The sequence below is a fragment of the Mytilus galloprovincialis genome, chromosome 12, assembly GCF_965363235.1.
Source record: "Mytilus galloprovincialis chromosome 12, xbMytGall1.hap1.1, whole genome shotgun sequence".
Taxonomy (NCBI): domain Eukaryota; kingdom Metazoa; phylum Mollusca; class Bivalvia; order Mytilida; family Mytilidae; genus Mytilus; species Mytilus galloprovincialis.
Genome location: NC_134849.1, coordinates 73,590,656 through 73,611,055, shown reverse-complemented (window position 1 = coordinate 73,611,055; position 20,400 = coordinate 73,590,656). Strand labels below are relative to the sequence as shown.

The window sequence follows — 20,400 nt, the reverse complement described above, 5'->3', positions numbered from 1 at the left end:
AAAAACACCACCAAAATATAATAACTTAAGTCTAACTTTACACAAAGGAGTTGAAACCATAGTTATTTCTTAATTTAAAAAAAACCAGATATTTCAAGAAAGGTATACCTTTTTATTCATATAATTTGGGTTACGCTAGCTCCAACACGTGTTCGTACACTAAGTCACTTATGCTTAATAAATTATAACTACTTGTACGAATTTAATTTACTGCTTTATCATATGAAGTACTTTCACCTGCAATGTTCCCAATCATATCCATGTATAATAAATTTTACAGCACTTGTAAGAGTGTCCGAATTGGGGTTTAACTTACTTCATTTCTGTATTTTTTTTTACATTTTTGGCCATGTTTTACTATTTTTCTATTTTTGCCCATTATTTCCTATTGTTTTAATTAAAACACATCATTATTTTTTCCTCTCTAATTTTTGGTCCATTTTACTCTATTATTAAAATTGTTCTCATTATTCTCTGTTTTGTAATCCCCCGTCCACACCCTCTTGTAAAAGTCCAGACCTGGTGATTATTCTTGTGTTATTTGACGTTTGTCATGATGCTGTACACCACTACATTCCTTCTTCTGTCACTCGTAGGTCTAATTAGCACAGGTAAGTTAATTAGTATTATTTTGATTTTCTTATCTATGTTTTTAACTAAAACGTTACTTTTGGGCACGAAATAGTTTGAAAATCTCAGAATTTACACCGCGTATTGAGTCATCATCGAACTAAAAATGATGGTTGTGCGTCCGTACTTTTATATTTCAATATTGTTTGATAGATAAGTTATGTCCCTTTACTATTCAGAGTTTGTTCACTGCAAGAAAATGTGGGATAGATAGTTCTCACACAATATACGTATATGGTCAGAACATAAACAAAATCGAACTATTATAGAAACGGGCAGAAATGATATCAAACATTGACACTTTACAGTTTATCATATTTTATTTCATTACCATCTTCGCTAGCCTACATTTTGTAACAGCGAAAATGCATCTTTAAAGAAACAGACATTGCATTTTATAAAGGCGAATTTGATATAATCGTGCATTTGAAATTGAAGTAGGATGTTAGGAGATATTTCCATAAAACTAAAACTATTACAAATGAAACGTCAAACTGTTATGTGTATATAACCGGACGAAAAGTGACGTTGGGAACTTTACCATAATTCGAAAAGTGCTTTATATGAACTCCCATTTTAGATTGAATATTGATATGAACTCTCGTTTAAGATTTGATATTTCTATGAACTCTCGTTTTAGTTTTAAATTGAATATTTCTCCTTTTAGTTTTAGATGTATATTTCTTGTTTCATTCTTAAATATAATGTTTCTCATTTCAAATATCCAAAGAGATTATAGATTTACTATTTTACAACTTAATCCGATGGCTGTCAAGAGTGTGAGAGATAATACTTGTATCTAACACTTGAACTACAAAAGCAATTATCGCTATTTTATAAAGTTTAGCCGGAGGACAATAATCCTATTAGTATTACATAACATTGGACAAGTATATTTATATTTTATAAGAACCTTTTCATGTTTTAATACCCTTATCTTTGAATTAATTTATGTTTTGTAAACTGTTGCTGGGGCAGTCTTCCCCTAGCTTTCGAACTGTAAACTTGTGTTAATAAATTTGTATATATATGTTATACGGTCTTGCGTTTAAAGCAGCCATAGTGTCAATTATAGACCTACAAACTTTAATGTAACCCGTGCCGAAGTTCACGGACTTATGCCGGAATTTCACGGGGTTATAATTGGGGAGGATTCCTCGATTACCGCAACCTTTGCAGCCAAGCGAGTGTTTTATTTATGAACTAGTCCCAGTATACAAAAATCAAAAATGGAGTTACCGAAGTTGGATAAGTTTAACGCGTTCGAAACCGAAAATACAGATTGTGCTTTCTAGCTGGACAAACGGCAGTGATGGAGCGGTTTATACATCATGGACTTAGACCAGAGTATGTTGCTCCATATGCTTTGCTAGCAGACATTAATTACCATTCAGACAGGATCGGAGGCAGAACCAGTCAAAATCAATAGTGCTATCAAGAAAAACCTAAACCACAAACCCAACCCAGAAGCGATGGTAAGTGTGATACATGCTGTAATAGTTACGAACATTTTGAGAATGCACATGTTTACGTTACCCCAATTATTTTCTAATATACTTAATCATATCAATAGGCAGCAGAACCACCCTAAATAAAATACATCAGAAAAGAAAATTCATTTTTTATCATAGTAGTGTTAAGTTCCACAAGTCCCATATAATTCAACCAAAGACAGGTTTATGAATTCTAGAAGTAGTTCCTCTATCTAAATATTTTTTAATCTGTTTGCAAATACAGGCTGTTCAAGAGCCGATTGTAAAATAAATGTAAGAAGAGGTTCTGTTTTCGTTTTTCATGCTTAAATTTAGAATTTATTAAGAACTAACTTCATTATTCTAAGATGAATAATCACTTTTTTCTAAGATATTTGCCACTTGCAGCAAGAAAACCTCCATAAATCGAGCTAAAGTCTGTGTATCCTTGTTGTATCATAGAACCTAGTGTTAAACACAAGTGGAGGTTATAACTTTGAACAAGGATCACTGACTATAGTATATTGAAATAACCACAATTATTGTTTTAGTTGTCGTTATTGTATCATTTAATACAACATGCTATACGTAGGTGAATTTACACGTGTAAGCTTGTTTACAACATAGATTATCGGTGGTGTAACAAAATCATTCTATAATACAATTTTAATGCGAAACAAAAATGCAAGATGGACTCGTCATCTGTCTTGTGGTCTTGTTTCCGTTGGGTGTACAGGAGTGACGACCTGTATACTACATTTCAGAAAATGCCTTATTATGTTTGATCAAAACCTGCTTACAAGGTAGAAATATAACCACTGATAATCTGATAATCTGTTTAAATTCTTGATAGTGTTTTCGAAAACCTTCCAGACAGTATAGTGTAGTTTGATAGAATTCTAAACGGGCCAATGATCATTATTGCCCCCCCCCTTTTTTTCTGCAATTCATTGAATACTTAGATACTTAGTTCTACTTTTATGATTATGATAAAAGCACCCTTTGTTGTTTATATGTCTATACATGTAATAGAGCCATGCTCTTTTGAGTTGTGAAGTTGAAATAGATATTTCAGTATATTTATGTCAGTATAGTACCCCTCCTCATAGTTAGGATACTTAAGTCAGTAGCCCCCCTCCTCAGAGTACAGTATACTAATGTCAGTAGTCCCCCTCCTAAGAGTTAGTATACTTATGTCAGAAGTCCCCCTCCTCAGAGTATAGTATACTTATGTCAGTAGTCCCCTCCTCAGAGTATAGTATATTTATGTCAGTAGTCCCCTCCTCAGAATATCTAGTATGTTTATGTTTATCTCCCTCCACATACCACCATTGTATATCTATTAAAAGGTCCAATATGTGCATTTTCTATGTTCGTGATGTTTTCAGTATGTACACACTTTCAGCAACTAGAGAGACGAATTACCCATAGACGAATTACCCATAGACGAATTACCCAAAGACGAGTTACCCAAAGACGATTTACCCAAGACGAATTACCCATAGATGAAATAACATTACAAACCCAAATACTAAATGTAGCAATTTGTGCTCGGGACGAGCACTTCGGGGAAGTAGTGGAGAATATAACCGGACGAAAAGTGACGTTGGGAACTTTACCATAATTCGAAAAGTGCTTTATATGAACTCCCATTTTAGATTGAATATTGATATGAACTCTCGTTTAAGATTTGATATTTCTATGAACTCTCGTTTTAGTTTTAAATTGAATATTTCTCCTTTTAGTTTTAGATGTATATTTCTTGTTTCATTCTTAAATATAATGTTTCTCATTTCAAATATCCAAAGAGATTATAGATTTACTATTTTACAACTTAATCCGATGGCTGTCAAGAGTGTGAGAGATAATACTTGTATCTAACACTTGAACTACAAAAGCAATTATCGCTATTTTATAAAGTTTAGCCGGAGGACAATAATCCTATTAGTATTACATAACATTGGACAAGTATATTTATATTTTATAAGAACCTTTTCATGTTTTAATACCCTTATCTTTGAATTAATTTATGTTTTGTAAACTGTTGCTGGGGCAGTCTTCCCCTAGCTTTCGAACTGTAAACTTGTGTTAATAAATTTGTATATATATGTTATACGGTCTTGCGTTTAAAGCAGCCATAGTGTCAATTATAGACCTACAAACTTTAATGTAACCCGTGCCGAAGTTCACGGACTTATGCCGGAATTTCACGGGGTTATATGTATACTAGTGTAGGATACAAACTATTCAATGCTAAATGGATTTTTAATCAGACATTCAACTTAATAGTATTATGAAAATCGTTATACATATATATTACATCACAAAAAAAGTGAAAGTAAAATCAGTAGTAAGTTACAATGTAATATGTATGGTTCTTTAATTATGTCAGCATTCGTTAGTAGATATAATTATCTCCAAATATCATTATACAAATGTACAACTTCTGAATTGGGACAGGCACATACAGAATGCGGTTGGGCTAAACATGTGATCAATCCCCCTTTTAACCTAAGACATTGGTTTAACTGATCAACATAAGAACAAACTATACAAATTAATTGAAAAGGCTTAACTGATCGGATCTATGTAATTCAAAGAAGAAAAACATCAAATATAAACAAAGACATTACGTGGGTGACTTAATTCCTTTGTTCTCTAAAGATTGAATCAAAACTTATTCTGGTACAAGTTTTTGTTTGTTAGATCGTAATGATTTCTATGTTGGTTGTTTTTGTTAGGTATTTGTTTTTAAAAGGGCAGAAGATACACAAGGAAATTCATAAGTTAAAAAAAAACCCCACAAACTGTAAAAACGAAAATGGACCAAGCCAAAATCACAACAGTTAAATAGAAACTGAAGACTGAGCTATACGAACCCCCTTCAACCGGGGATAATCTTAAGAAAGAGTTGTGAGACACTATGCTATGGTTTTCATTTATTTCATACCTGCCAACTGTCATTATTTCATTTTGCGGGAGACTTTCCCCATGGAGGTTCCCAAATGGAAATTTTAAAAGAGAAATTTTGTTCACAGTTTTAAACAAAACAATTAATTTTTAATTGCAATATGCTTGTAAAAGTACGAAGAAGCCAAAATACAACATTAAACTAATAATTAGTGTCGGGAGGTGTGGGTTACCGCCAGATTCCAACCACCAATGCCAGTGTAACACAGCTTGTAAAACGTACAATGGCTATATATTTACTTGTACAACGTACAGAGTCTATTTCAGAGTCTTGTGTCGGGAGGTACAAGAGGTATATTTACTTGTATAACGTACAGAGTCTATTTCAGAGTCTTGTGTCGGGAGGTGTGGGTTACCGCCAGATTCTAACCAACAATGCCAGTGTAACACAGCTTGTAAAACGTACAATGGCTGTATATTTACTTCTATTTCAGAGTCTTGTGCCGGGAGGTGTGTGTTACCGCCAGATTCCAACCACCAATGTCAGTGAAACACAGCTTGTAAAACGTACAATGACTGTGTGTTTACTATTACTTCAGAGTCTTGTGTCGGGAGGTGTGGGTTACCTCCAGATTCCAACCACCAATGCCAGTGTAACACGGTTTGTAAAACATACAAAGACTGTATATTTACTTCTATTTCAGAGTCTTGTGTCGGGAGGTGTGGGTTACCGCCAGATTCTAACCACCAATGCCAGTGTAACACGGTTTGTAAAACATACAAAGACTGTATATTTACTTCTATTTCAGAGTCTTGTGTCGGGAGGTGTGGGTTACCGCCAGATTCTAACCACCAATGCCAGTGTAACACGGTTTGTAAAACATACAAAGACTGTATATTTACTTCTATTTCAGAGTCTTGTGTCGGGAGGTGTGGGTTACCGCCAGATTCTAACCACCAATGCCAGTGTAACACGGTTTGTAAAACGTACAATGACTGTTGTGATGATTATGATGCTTTCTGTTTAGGAGGTTTGTTTATCTTAATTGGCTGGTCTCATCTGTTGTATGAAAACTATCGGTAAACCTCGGTAGATTCCGCGACCCTACATTAGGTGTGCCGAGATCTACCGAATGTACGAAATTTAATGTATACGACCCACAATTATGTAAATGCATTTATTGAATACACTCACTAGTGTGTTGTCAAAAGAAAGTTTAAGATTCACATATTTTTATAATATAGAAAAATTGTATTCAGTACCTTAATAAAGTTAAAACAGTTTAAAACAAATGATTTTTTAGTACACTGTTATTTATTTTCATATATTTTTGAAATGGTGTAAACAAAATATATGAGTTTTTTTAAAGCTTGATTGTCATAAGTTAACACACGAATAAGGGTTTGGATGGGGATTATAATGTCTATACAGGGGCGGATCCAGCCATTTTAAAAAGGGGAAGTTCCTAACCCAAAAGGAACCCCCCCCCCCCTCTGGACCCGCGCCTGCTATATTGGTATACCATTGTTTTAAATACATGTTTTTGCATGTTATTCTATATTTAGGATAAATATAAAAATCAATTATTCTTTATGCTTTGGTATATATATCTCTTTTCTTTATCTTATGCTCCCTTGTTTAGTATTGTAAACTCATTATTCTATAGTCTGTAATTCTATAACACTTACTATTTTGAATGTTAACAATGTTTTGTAGCAACATGTTCCGGACGATGTAATGCTCTAGTTGACAGTTCCAAACCTTGTCAGTGTAACACAGCTTGTGTTTCTTACAATGATTGCTGTCCTGATTACCAACTACTGTGTAATGGTAAGAAGATAGTTGTCCCATTACGATCAGTATAGATAGTTGTCCCATTACGATCAGTATAGATAGTTGACCCATTACGATCAATATAGATAGGTGTCCCAGTATAGATAGTTGTCTAATTACGATCAGTATAGATAGTTGTCCCATTACGATCAGTATAGATAGTTGTCCCATTACGATCAGTATAGATAGTTGTTCCATTACGATCAGTATAGATAGTTGTTTCATTACGATCAGTATAGATAGTTGTTTCATTACGATGAGTATAGATAGTTGTTTCATTACGATGAGTATAGATAGTTGTCCCATTACGATCAGTATAGATAGTTGTTTCATTACGATCAGTATAGATAGTTGTTTCATTACGATCAGTATAGATAGTTGTTTCATTACGATCAGTATAGATAGTTGTTTCATTACGATCAGTATAGATAGTTATCCCATTACGATCAGTATAGATAGTTATCCCATTACGATCAATATAGATAGTCGTCCCATTACGATCAGTATAGATAGTTGTTTCATTACGATCAGTATAGATAGTTGTTTCATTACGATCAGTATAGATAGTTGTTCCATTACGATCAGTATAGATAGTCGTCCCATTACAATCAATATAGATAGTTGTTTCATTACGATGAGTATAGATAGTTGTTTCATTACGATGAGTATAGATAGTTGTCCCATTATGATCAGTATAGATAGTTGTCCCATTACGATCAGTATAGATAGTTGTTTCATTACAATCAGTATAGATAGTTGTTCCATTACGATCAGTATAGATAGTTGTTTCATTACGATCAGTATAGATAGTTGTTTCATTACGATCAGTATAGATAGTTGTTTCATTACGATCAGTATAGATAGTTGTTCCATTACGATCAGTATAGATAGTTGTTTCATTACGATGAGTATAGATAGTTGTCCCATTACGATCAGTATAGATAGTTGTTTCATTACGATCAATATAGATAGTTGTTTCATTACGATCAGTATAGATAGTTGTTTAATTACGATCAGTATAGATAGTTGTTTCATTACGATCAGTATAGATAGTTGTTTCATTACGATGAGTATAGATAGTTGTTCCATTACGATCAGTATAGATAGTTGTCCCATTACGATCAGTATAGATAGTTGTCCCATTACGATCAGTATAGATAGTTGTTCCATTACGATCAGTATAGATAGTAGTCCCATTACGATCAGTATAGATAGTTGTCCCATTACGATCAGTATAGATAGTTGTTTCATTACGATGAGTATAGATAGTTGTCCCATTACGATCAGTATAGATAGTTGTTTCATTACGATCAGTATAGATAGTTGTTTCATTACGATCAGTATAGATAGTTGTTTCATTACGATCAGTATAGATAGTTGTTTCATTACGATCAGTATAGATAGTATAGATAGTTGTCCCACTACGATCAGTATAGATAGTTGTTTCATTACGATCAGTATAGATAGTTGTTTCATTACGATCAGTATAGATAGTTGTTTCATTACGATCAGTATAGATAGTTGTTTCATTACGATCAGTATAGATAGTTGTTTCATTACGATCAGTATAGATAGTTGTTTCATTACGATCAGTATAGATAGTTGTTCCATTACGATCAGTATAGATAGTTGTTTCATTACGATGAGTATAGATAGTTGTTTCATTACGATCAGTATAGATAGTTGTCCCATTACGATCAGTATATATAGTTGTCTCATTACGATGAGTATAGATAGTTGTTTCATTACGATCAGTATAGATAGTTGTTTCATTACGATGAGTATAGATAGTTGTCCCATTACGATCAGTATAGGTAGTTGTTTCATTACGATGAGTATAGATAGTTGTCCCATTACGATCAGTATAGATAGTTGTTTCATTACGATCAGTATAGATAGTTGTTTCATTACGATCAGTATAGATAGTTGTTTCATTACGATCAGTATAGATAGTTGTCCCATTACGATCAGTATAGATAGTTGTCCCATTACGATCAGTATAGATAGTTGTCCCATTATGAACAGTATAGATAGTTGTCCCATTACGATCAGTATAGATAGTTGTCCCATTACGATCAGTATAGATAGTTGTTTCATTACGATGAGTATAGATAGTTGTCCCATTACGATCAGTATAGATAGTTGTTTTATTACGATCAGTATAGATAGTTGTTTCATTACGATCAGTATAGATAGTTGTCCCATTACGATCAGTATAGATAGTTGTTTCATTACGATCAATATAGATAGTTTTTTCATTACGATCAGTATAGATAGTTGTTTCATTACGATCAGTATAGATAGTTGTTTCATTACGATCAGTATAGATAGTTGTTTCATTACGATCAGTATAGATAGTTGTTTTATTTCGATCAGTATAAATAGTTGTTCCATTACGATCAGTATAGATAGTTGTTTCATTACGATCAGTATAGATAGTTGTTTTATTACGATCAGTATAGATAGTTGTCCCATTACGATCAGTATAGATAGTTGTTTCATTACGATCAGTATAGATAGTTGTTTCATTACTATCAGTATAGATAGTTGTCCCATTACGATCAGTATAGACAGTTGTTTCATTACGATCAGTATAGATAGTTGTTTCATTACGATCAGTATAGATAGTTGTTTCATTACGATCAGTAGAGATAGTTGTCCCTTTACGATCAGTATAGATAGTTGTTTCATTACGATCAGTATAGATAGTTGTTTCATTACGATCAGTATAGATATTTGTCCCATTACGATCAGTATAGATAGTTGTTTCATTACGATCAGTATATATAGTTGTTTCATTACGATCAGTATAGATAATTGTTTCATTACGATGAGTATAGATAGTTGTCCCATTACGATCAGTATAGATAGTTGTTTCATTACGATCAGTATAGATAGTTGTTTCATTACGATCAGTATAGATAGTTGTTTCATTACGATCAGTATAGATAGTTGTTTCATTACGATGAGTATAGATAGTTGTCCCATTACGATCAGTATAGATAGTTGTTTCATTACGATCAGTATAGATAGTTGTTTCATTACGATCAGTATAGATAGTTGTTTCATTACGATCAGTATAGATATTTGTCCCATTACGATCAGTATAGATAGTTGTTTCATTACGATCAGTATAGATAGTTGTCCCATTACGATCAGTATAGATAGTTGTTTCATTACGATGAGTATAGATAGTTGTCCCTTTACGATCAGTATAGATAGTTGTTTCATTACGATCAGTATAGATAGTTGTTTCATTACGATCAGTATAGATATTTGTCCCATTACGATCAGTATAGATAGTTGTTTCATTACGATCAGTATAGATAGTTGTTTCATTACGATCAGTATAGATAATTGTTTCATTACGATGAGTATAGATAGTTGTCCCATTACGATCAGTATAGATAGTTGTTTCATTACGATCAGTATAGATAGTTGTTTCATTACGATCAGTATAGATAGTTGTTTCATTACGATCAGTATAGATATTTGTCCCATTACGATCAGTATAGATAGTTGTTTCATTACGATCAGTATAGATAGTTGTCCCATTACGATCAGTATAGATAGTTGTTCCATTGCGATCAGTATAGATAGTTGTTCCATTACGATCAGTATAGATAGTTGTTCCATTACGATCAGTAAAGATATTTGTACCCTTACGATCAGTATAGATAGATTTGCTATGAATTGTCTGTGTTTTTTTTTTATTCCTACAGGAGGCGGAGGTTCAAACCCCGGATGTGATATGAGTTGCCTGGCACAACAGCTATGGGACAGCGACGTGAACAAAGTGTCTTTACTGGATATGATCCATAACTATCAAGGTCAAACAACCTCTAGTGGAACCAATGACTTGGCACCAAACAAGTAGGTCATTCACATAGTTAAGCGTATTCATACGCCAAGCGACTATCTAAAGACGGAATGTTTCTTTTTGTAGATCAGTTTGAACTTTTGTGTAAAAGCAAATACTGAAAGCAGCGGATGCGATATATGACAAGAACGTATGCACTATCAACTCTTTTCACCATCCCGAAAAACAAACTCCTTTCAAAATAGCTTATCTTGACACCTATGTGCACCCATTTTTATTCAGAAAATTGTATTATCTTAAAGAATAATCAAAGATACCAAATGACATAGAAGTTTTACAACTATATAATTATCATTACATTGCCTTTAACAGCAAGTAAGACCCAATAACGCATATACAGAACAACCGGCCTGATGCATGTTCAAAACATCAAACAATAAGAATGTGTCCCCAGTACACGGATGACCCATCCGCACTATCATTTTCCTTGTTCAGTGGACCGTAAAAAGGGGGTAAAATTTCAAATTTGGCATCTAACTCAAAAAGATCATATCATAGGGAACATGTATACTAAGTTTTAAGTTAATTGGACTACAACCTACCTTGACCAAAAACTTTAACTTGAAGCGGGACAGACGTGCGGACGAACGAACGGACGCACAGACAAGAAAACATAATGCCCATAAATGGGACATAAAAACAATTGTGCAACAAACACCAACACTTATTAGCATTTTATAATATTAACACAACAAAAATTTGGCAAAGCAATCCATGTTTGATATCCATTTTTAGATTATTCACTTACATCAATGAGAACCATTTCAACTCAAAACCAACTTTCCAGAAATTCATAGCTTTATTAGATAACTATAATAGAAATATAGGACAGACGGAGGAACTAACGACATCAGAATGGAATGAGATTGAAGATTTCCTAACTACCGTTCTACAGACACAAGTCATGAAGCTGACCTATGATTATCTACTAAACAATGGTTTGTTTGTTTGTTTGTTTGTTTGTTTGTTTATTTGTTTCTTTGTTTATTTGTTTGTTTGTTTTGTTTGTTTGTTTGTTTGCAATGCTTCGTTTTAAGTTGTCAGTGTTGTTCGTTATTTCTATGATAATGATTATTCAACTGAGGCAAAGCCACTGAAATAACTTGTCTGGCCTGTAGAAGTTGAACGGATATAGTAAAAAAAAATGTTATAATATTACTATGGTGATTTTACGCACATGCTAGTAATGCTACACTAGATCTACGCCACCGTTCAATGGTGAAAATTTGCCACCATGGATGGTATAGCCAATTGTGCTGAAAATTGCCTTAAAACAAAATATCAAAAACAAACAAATGAAATAACGTTGATATATAATATATATAATTCCTATAAGATAGAGGACAATGGGATTGCTCCGTTCCCTACTATAAGTTATCTACGTTCATATCCGTAGATATGGATATTTTAACACCCTGAAGTACCCCAGTACACCATGAGGCGTAACACAGTTAGATGGTCACTTTGTAAATGATACAAATGGAAGTGATGTACTGATTCATGATGCAAAATCACTCGAAACAATAACAAAAAAATGAAATGAAAACAAATTTCATATATTGGTCCCTTATATGTGATTCCTTACAGAAAGGGTCTTCCCGAATTGATAAGACAGCATATAAAACTATATTTTTGTTTGTCATAGGACATGTGACAGGTGAAGCTGACTTTAAAGATGTCTTAAAGGAGTTATGGTTTAACCTCTATCCAAGGTCAAGCAGCAGCGGCACTGCAGTAGACAGCAGCGGATTCGAGCACGCTATGGTCGGAGAAACAAGAGGAACTGTTTCCGGATTTCACAGCTGGATCCAGTTTTATTTAGAGGAGAAAAAGGGCAACCTCGACTACCAAGGATGGGTTTCAAAGGCTGATGTAAGTAAAACAAAAGATGACTTTCAATTTCTTGTAGAGCGTTTAGAATTTTAAAATTTGTCAATGAACCCATTAATTGATTTATATCAGCATGTTAAACTGTTTCGTTTTTTAAAATCATTCCCATGGAAGATTGATTGAATGAATGTTTCTATGTACCATCTATATCTTACGCTGAATCTCATGCTTAATATTTTCAAAAACGTACACTTATAAAATATAAGTATATATATATATATATATGAGTCTAAAAGATTGTGTAACAATACCGATAAATAGATAGAAAACAAAACACTAAAAAGTGTTGAATATCATCGCACTTTTTAGTTTTTTGTTTTCCATCTATTTATCGGTATTGTTACACAATCTTTTAGACTCATATATATACAATTAAAATCTGTGAATTGCAACAACGTCCTAAACTATGGATGATTTACCAATGACGTGACGTTATTTTTATATTGGGTTACCATGGTTACAAACAATGAAAAAACACATGATCCATTAGATTTTGAAACAGCGATTAACTTTGCATATACACAGCATTATAAGTGATTGCATTTCATAAATTTTTAAATAACATATTTATATAACAATAATGCTTATAGTTATAATAAGTATCTGGGATATTTCTAGAAATTTGATTTCTTCCGAAAAGGAGAATGATGCGCTAGCCTTTTTGAATATTGGATATAGAGGGTAGAAAGTGGAATTTGAAATAAAACATCCCCGTTAAACGTTTCATCCCCACTTTTTTTGTTGTCCTAACAAATTCAGATGTTCTATTCTTTTATATATATTTCAGCCAGAAATCATGGGTGCAAAGTTCACATGGTATGGCCAGATGAAGACAAAAGGCTCATTCTTCATGCGAGTAAGCCCGGAATTTGACCTTGCCCTATATTCTGTGTGTGCCCTTACAAAACCAAACGCTATCTGTTCTTTCACAATGGCTGGACACAACATCAGGATACAGACATGGGATGTCGCCCATAAATCTGGTTCCCAAATAGGATCAGCTTATCCGGCTATCTAATAAATGTGAAGTTACCAGTTGAATAAAAAAAAATGGCTATCTAATATCTGTGGAGTAACCATTTAAATTAATAAAAAAAAATATAGCATCAATAATGTGTTATCTTTAATTGTAGTTGGTATTTTTTGGAAATACATGAAAATCAAATATATATCAATCTATTGCGATTTTACCAAATTCTAGTATCAAAAATAAAATACTTTAATTTGTTCAAGACATTTCAATCTTAGAATTTTCCATTTTTAAAAATCAACGACTATTAAAAATAGCAACAAGATTTATTTCATAGCACTCCACCAGTTTGCTTATTAAACTGTTATGCAGTGATAGTGCATTCAACCAAATGTCGTATTCATTCATAAATTAACGTCTTGTGATACCCCGAGATAGTCGGAATATTTGCATTGTAATCTGTGAGATTGACGTTTTTTTAATAAATGTACAAAACTAAGGAGATATGGTGTGATTGCCACACCACAAAAGTTTGGGGGGGGGGGGGGGGGGGGGGGGGGCTATAAAATGTGGAAGGGATCAATATGTTTGAAGGCGCCAACCCTCCCCTAACCTGGGACAGTGGTGTAACAGTCAACAGTAAAACAGAATACCCTTACAAAAAATAAGTTGAAAAAAACTTAACTCAAAATTCGATACAAAGCAAAAAACAGCTAATAGAACTTAAACCGGACGTGGCAGAGTATTTATACATCCATCAAAACACTAGACTCAAAGTACAGATTTGAGAGTACTCGTAGTAACTGATACTGACTTCAAAACCAATAACAATTTATAGAAAATTCATGTAAATTTGACTGAAAGCTTTCTTTGCGAAATGTAAGATATGTTGTTGTTATAAGCTTAAGATTGCAAATATAATGTTGATGTGAAACTTGTTTGACATCTTGGAAATAATCCCGCTCGAACGAGAAAAAGTGATCGTTTTGAACTTCCATTGCGCGAGATATTAGACTCCATGTGGAAATCTTTACCTTGAGATGAAGAGCAGCATTAAAAAGATACACAAATATGTATGTTCATTTTGGATTTTTGGTTAGTGTGTGAGCATGTGTGCAGGTATTGAAAAGATATCACGAATCAATAACTTCTACTCTTTTCGCTATACAGTTAAAAAGACAAAAAAAAAGAAAGTAATTTGTATATTGAATAAGACTAGTGCTTATTTTAAATTTTGAAATGTTTAACGCCATCATACACGTGTGAAGGAATCGTGCATCAAAGGCACACATTAAAGTTAAATTAACAATCTTATGGATTGGAATTTGATTCTTCAATATGTCTGCGAGATGCAACCCATATACGTGATGCATGTATCATTAAAACGTTCCTATTAGAGCTTTCTTACAAATTGACGAAAGGTACGTATGCTTGACGAATCATACGTAAGACTCGTTTTAGGGATCCTTTGTTTTGACATATTTAAATAATAGTCGTGGAACTTCGGACAATTATCCTACATGCAACGACACTTATTAAGTTGGATTTTTTTTTAGATATATTTAGGACTTCGGGACGTACGATAGGTTAAAATATGATACCACCAGATCGGAGGAGATAACACTTCAAAATATCATAAATATAGAGTAGTCAGACGAAAATATTTCCCCTAATATACTAAAAACCGGCCCCTCCCTTACTCTTCAATATTTCAATGTTGCACTGTTTAACCTAAAAATACATTGCCTTCTTCCCTTACAGAATATTAAGAAAAACAAAAACAAAAATACTTCCTTGATTCAAAATTTACAACGCTCAAAATAATAAAATGAAAATGAAGAAAAAAGATGATCTTCATACTATGCCATATGCTGGTGCTCGTTTAATAACTTTTGAATCATCGCCTCTCCCCTGATAATATTCATTGCCCCCCCCCCCCCCCCCCCTTAATGTGTCGGAGCAACGGTAGGGTTGTTTTAGCGTATAATTACGTTTTGCCTATAGTCCTGAACATTCATGAAATATTAGACAATTTCGAGTCTATCTTCCAAACATGTGTACTGTTAAATCGTCATTATAAAATGCACAATATATATGGTGCAAAATTGTAGATTTATTTTCTTGATATACAAAATATGTTTTTCTAGATTTATTCAACATTACTTTTTAAAAACATTGTAGCATCATTTTTTAGCAAATCTCGATATTCCACTTTGACAATTTGCTGAAAGTGAACTATAAAAAATAAAAAAATAAATGTGAATCTTGTCGTTAAATTTAGACTAACGTACTTCAACAATGCCATTGAAATGTTAATCGTGAAACTCGTGCTTAAAAAATTCCCGCGGAAATGTGTGTACTCGTGGTTTACGTAAGTAACGTATCGAACGTAAGTGTATTTGACACTATATTTCTCTGTTTTATTATATTAAAATCGTGTATTATTTACGATATTATTATTTTTGAAAAATAAACTTGATTTAGAAAAGAATGCTGTTTTACTGGATAAAATAAAGACCTTTTTAACTGTTATTGTAAAAATGAAATACATGTACGTGCTCCCTTTCCGTTCGTTCGTACCTTTCGTCAATGAAAGCTCTATTGTGACGTCCATAGCAACGTACCAACTGTGTCCCTTTATTGCGTATGATATTGTTGTTCCTCTTGGCAACGAGGACAAAGAAGAGAGGGTTACAGAAAGGCGAGCAACATACCAGCTGTGTCCCTTTCATATTGTATTGTCGTTCCACTTGGGAACACGAACAAACGAAGAGAGGATTACCGATTCCTCTTGGGAAGGAGGACAACAGAGAAGTGGATTAAAAGTCGGGCGTATTTGCAATACTTCAGTTACTAACGTACGTATCATTAATTGTATAGAAATAATAACAGAAGTCAAACACGTTTTTTTTTACCCTGGTATCAGATCAACACACCGCAGGCGCTTTCGGAATAGGACCCCCTCCCAATATATTCGATTTTCTAGGGGTTTTTTTTGGCGAAATGTTTTTTTGGTAAATATTCTGTAATATTTTTTTTATTGTTCTTTTACTCTTATCAAGGATTTTTTTAGTTATTATACAAATGCTTGCTCTTATCCATACAATTTTATGATTGCAATAGTTAATATTTTGACCCAATATGATAATAGAGAGATAAAAATTAACAAACTGACGGTATTGTTTATCGTATGATTAAGAGCTATAAAACATTAAAAGGCGAAAATATGACATATTTGAGTATAATCTATACTGATTAATGAAAAAAAAAATATGGAAAAATAAAGAAGTCAGCACGATCATGAACCATCACTATGTAACAACAAATCTTTGAGGGGTCAACTGGTGACATATTGTAAATGTTATGACCCAATCCAAAATACACTTTTTAATATGTTATATTAGTCTGGACCTCCCCTTTTCCTCCCTTTATTCACCGAGGAGGACCTTATGTGCAGAACCTTTACTTATTAGATAAAAAGTTAATGTGTTCCCGCCATTAGACTTGAAATATTTGCAGCTGGACGTTTGTCGGGGATTATGAATCTTTGTTTATAATTAATATAACTAAAGATATTATTGTTGCCTCGTCACGGTACATGTTCCACAAGAAAGAACTCTGGGTATTTTTGCTAGAAATAATGGTACTTCAATTTATTTCCATGTTTAAATTTGGTGTTATAAAACCCGGTAGTTTTGAAGGAAGCAATTCATCCATATTATTAAAAATGTGCGCGTATTTGTTGTAATTTTTTTAATGCATTCATTTCTTTATTTCCTCTTTTAAGAGAACAAATATAACAAATTAAATTACAATATTTTTTTCTTTCTCGATTTTATAGTGTAGTACAAATAAACTCGTATACATTGTTGTTGTCGTTCCGATTTAACCTCTACTATTTTATACCTGTGTGCGTTGCTAAGGGGAATAAGGTAAATAAAAAGAACGGTTGACGAACTACGCATTTGTGTGTATGGTGCGTAATAATTCTGTTACCGTTGTAGTAGGCGTACCAGTGCTCATTTTTAGTGACGTTTTCCCTAAAGGCTGATTCAGGTAAATAAGCATTTCATATACATATAAACTATGTGTATTAATGTTTATTCCTGGTTAATTGACCATTGTAAACTTTCATTTTCTCTGACCAAATTGATTTTACTAAAATTTATTAAGACATTCTAGTGAAGGTATTACATGTATCAGAGGCGGATTTAGAGTTTTTTCAGGAGGCCAGCCCCCTTTTTTTGTGGGGAAAAAATGGTTGATTGTATAGGGAATCACTGAAGCATGACTGGAGCGAGCCCCCTATTTAGGAAAATTTCTGGATCCGCCACTGTTTATTTTTACCATACTGTGATGATTGAGGTGTAAATTTGTTCAAGTTATCTTATAAATAAAATGAAATTAGTGATTTGAAATTTGAAAATAATGGTATTACTATAAAAATGGAAGCCTTCATGGGTAACGTTTATAAACAAATGCCTAACACAGACGAGATCAAGGATCATTGTGAAAATTGTTCCAAAACTTTTTTGCATGTACTTCTTTATTGTTATAATTTTCTCCAATAAATACTGTTCAAACTAAAAAAAAAGGGGGGGGGGATGGTAAACTCACCGGCAATTGGAGTGATATATATTTCAGTTCCATGCCTTCATGAAATGCATGTATAAAGCAGCTCGATATGGGCGAATTTAGTGGGGGGAAGGGGGGGGGGGGGGTCCGCAGGATGCACGGTTCTCCCCTTTTGTTCGAAAAATTTGTTTGATTGTATAAGGAATCACTGAGGCTAAGAGGTATTTTTGAAAAAAAAATAATTCTGTTTTGTCATTATGTTTGTGTATGTGTTGGTTTGTTTGAATGTAATATATTGTACCTTGTTTTGCGGAGAGGGCTTACATAAGCTATGCCTGTTGCCCAAATCCAATTAAATTTATTTGAATAAAATATTGTTTAAACTTAAACTAAAACTAATCACTGAGGCATGACTAGAGCGCCCTCTTCCTTTGAAAATGTCTGGACCCCCCACAGCTGACCCGATCCCCCTGGTCCCTCTTAACCGGACACTGTAGCAAAATCCTGTCTTTTTGTCGTATTTTTAGATACAAATATTATATATTAATCATGTTCACTGAGGTTCTCTTTAAGATCTCTTTGGTGTGATATTTTTTTTTCTAAGATGAACATCGTCCTTAACATGCATGCGATATTTGCCACTGGACGTTATACGACCAGCAATCACTCAGATTATAACAAACAAACACATCTCGAGTAAACACCCCCCCCCCCCCCCCCCGGCCCTTCCCCTATTAAAATGGAATAAACTCTAATTACCATTATATGTACTAGAAATAAGGCGATGGTAACATAAAATTGAGAATGGAAATGGGAAATGTGTCAAAGAGACAACAACCTGACCATAGAACAGACAACAGCAGAAGGTCACCAACAGGTCTTCAATGCAGCGATAAATTCCCGCACCCGCATGAATACAAATTATTAAATTTGCTGTGCTAGAAAAATATTTGTAAAATCTAGTGTATGATAGTTTGTTTGCAGTCTGATTAAAATCAAACCTCTCAGACTTCGTTTTCTGATATACGCGACATTTCAGAAAACGAGAGCGCTAAGAGGTTTGATTTCAATTAGACTTTTTTTTTAAATAACGGTTTCATGATTTAGAAAGAGGGTACATGTACATCCTTTCCATGGACTTAAATAGATTTAAAACGAAAGCATTTTTATTATCTTTCAGAAAGGAAAATGACAAATCCGGGAGTCAATCATTTTGCAGTTCTTGGATTGAAACCTGGAACTTCGGAAGAAGAGATTAAAAGAACATACAAATCTCTTGCCAAAATTTTACACCCTGACAAAAATAATGACCCAAAGGCGGAAGAAAAGTTCAAAAACATAACTAATTCTTACGAGGTCCTGAAATCAAAAGATAGAAGGAACATGCATGAAAGGGAACTAATAGAAATGGAAAAATATCGTCGGGCAAAAAAGTACGAGAAAAAGCGAGATTACAAGGCAGAGCATTCGAGACGTGAACGAGATTATGATGTCAGAAAACGAAACGACAAAGGATATGATTACTATGCACACTACACGCCTGGATTTTCTTTGGGAGGATTTAAATCGTACGATGACGAATTCAGCGCTTTTTTCTCCGAAAAAGATTCATTTTCAATTAGAGGAAAAAATCCCGAAGATATTTGCGTCGAGTTCATGCCATCTTTCACATATCGGAATATAGATGATATGGTGAAAAATTTAATAACGGACATTTTACCATCTGTAAACGAAAAACGTACTAGCCAACCAAGAATTCGAAACAGCGAAGAGAAAATCGGCCACTTTAAAGTTCCTAGCTCAGAATTTACCTCATTCTATGGTAGAGGAGATCCCTTCCGAGATTTTGAGTAAAATGACAGTTTTAAGTGAGTTCCAATTAATAAACTGAATGTGAAACAATTTTTTGTTTTCTTAAACAACACAAAAGTTCCATTTATATATATATATATAATTTCAAGTACTACATGTATGTATCATATCGTATGCTCTGTATATATGTTGAAATCTATTTATTGTAATAAAGAATTTACATCTTCAACTCTATCTTATTTATCAATATATCAGAGATTATCTCAAAAGCTGTATCAAACCATTTAAAAAACCTGATTGGCAGAATAACAAATTTATCAGAAGGTCACCAATAGGTCTTCAATGCAGGCAGAAACTCCCGCACCCAGAGGCGTCCTTCAGCTGGCCCCTTAACAAATATCTAAACTAGTACAGTTATAATGGCCGC

At 33.5% G+C, this 20,400-nt stretch overlaps 1 protein-coding gene and 1 long non-coding RNA gene across 2 annotated transcripts; both read left to right on the top strand.

Annotated features, from left to right (window-relative positions):
• The first annotated feature begins 533 nt into the window (after positions 1-533).
• Positions 534-13,729, top strand: LOC143054797 (uridylate-specific endoribonuclease C-like). The gene is made up of 7 exons (XM_076227852.1): positions 534-611; positions 5,927-6,043; positions 6,730-6,843; positions 10,569-10,719; positions 11,462-11,664; positions 12,372-12,598; positions 13,404-13,729. Exons 1-7 carry the CDS (start codon positions 554-556, stop codon positions 13,632-13,634), a joined length of 1,101 nt encoding a protein of 366 aa, XP_076083967.1. The 5' UTR covers positions 534-553; the 3' UTR covers positions 13,635-13,729.
• A 2,468-nt stretch (positions 13,730-16,197) lies between these two features.
• LOC143054796 (uncharacterized) lies at positions 16,198-20,202 on the top strand. The gene is made up of 2 exons (XR_012971823.1): positions 16,198-16,444; positions 19,342-20,202. It is a non-coding gene; the product is annotated as an uncharacterized LOC143054796 (long non-coding RNA).
• Positions 20,203-20,400: the final 198 nt, after the last annotated feature.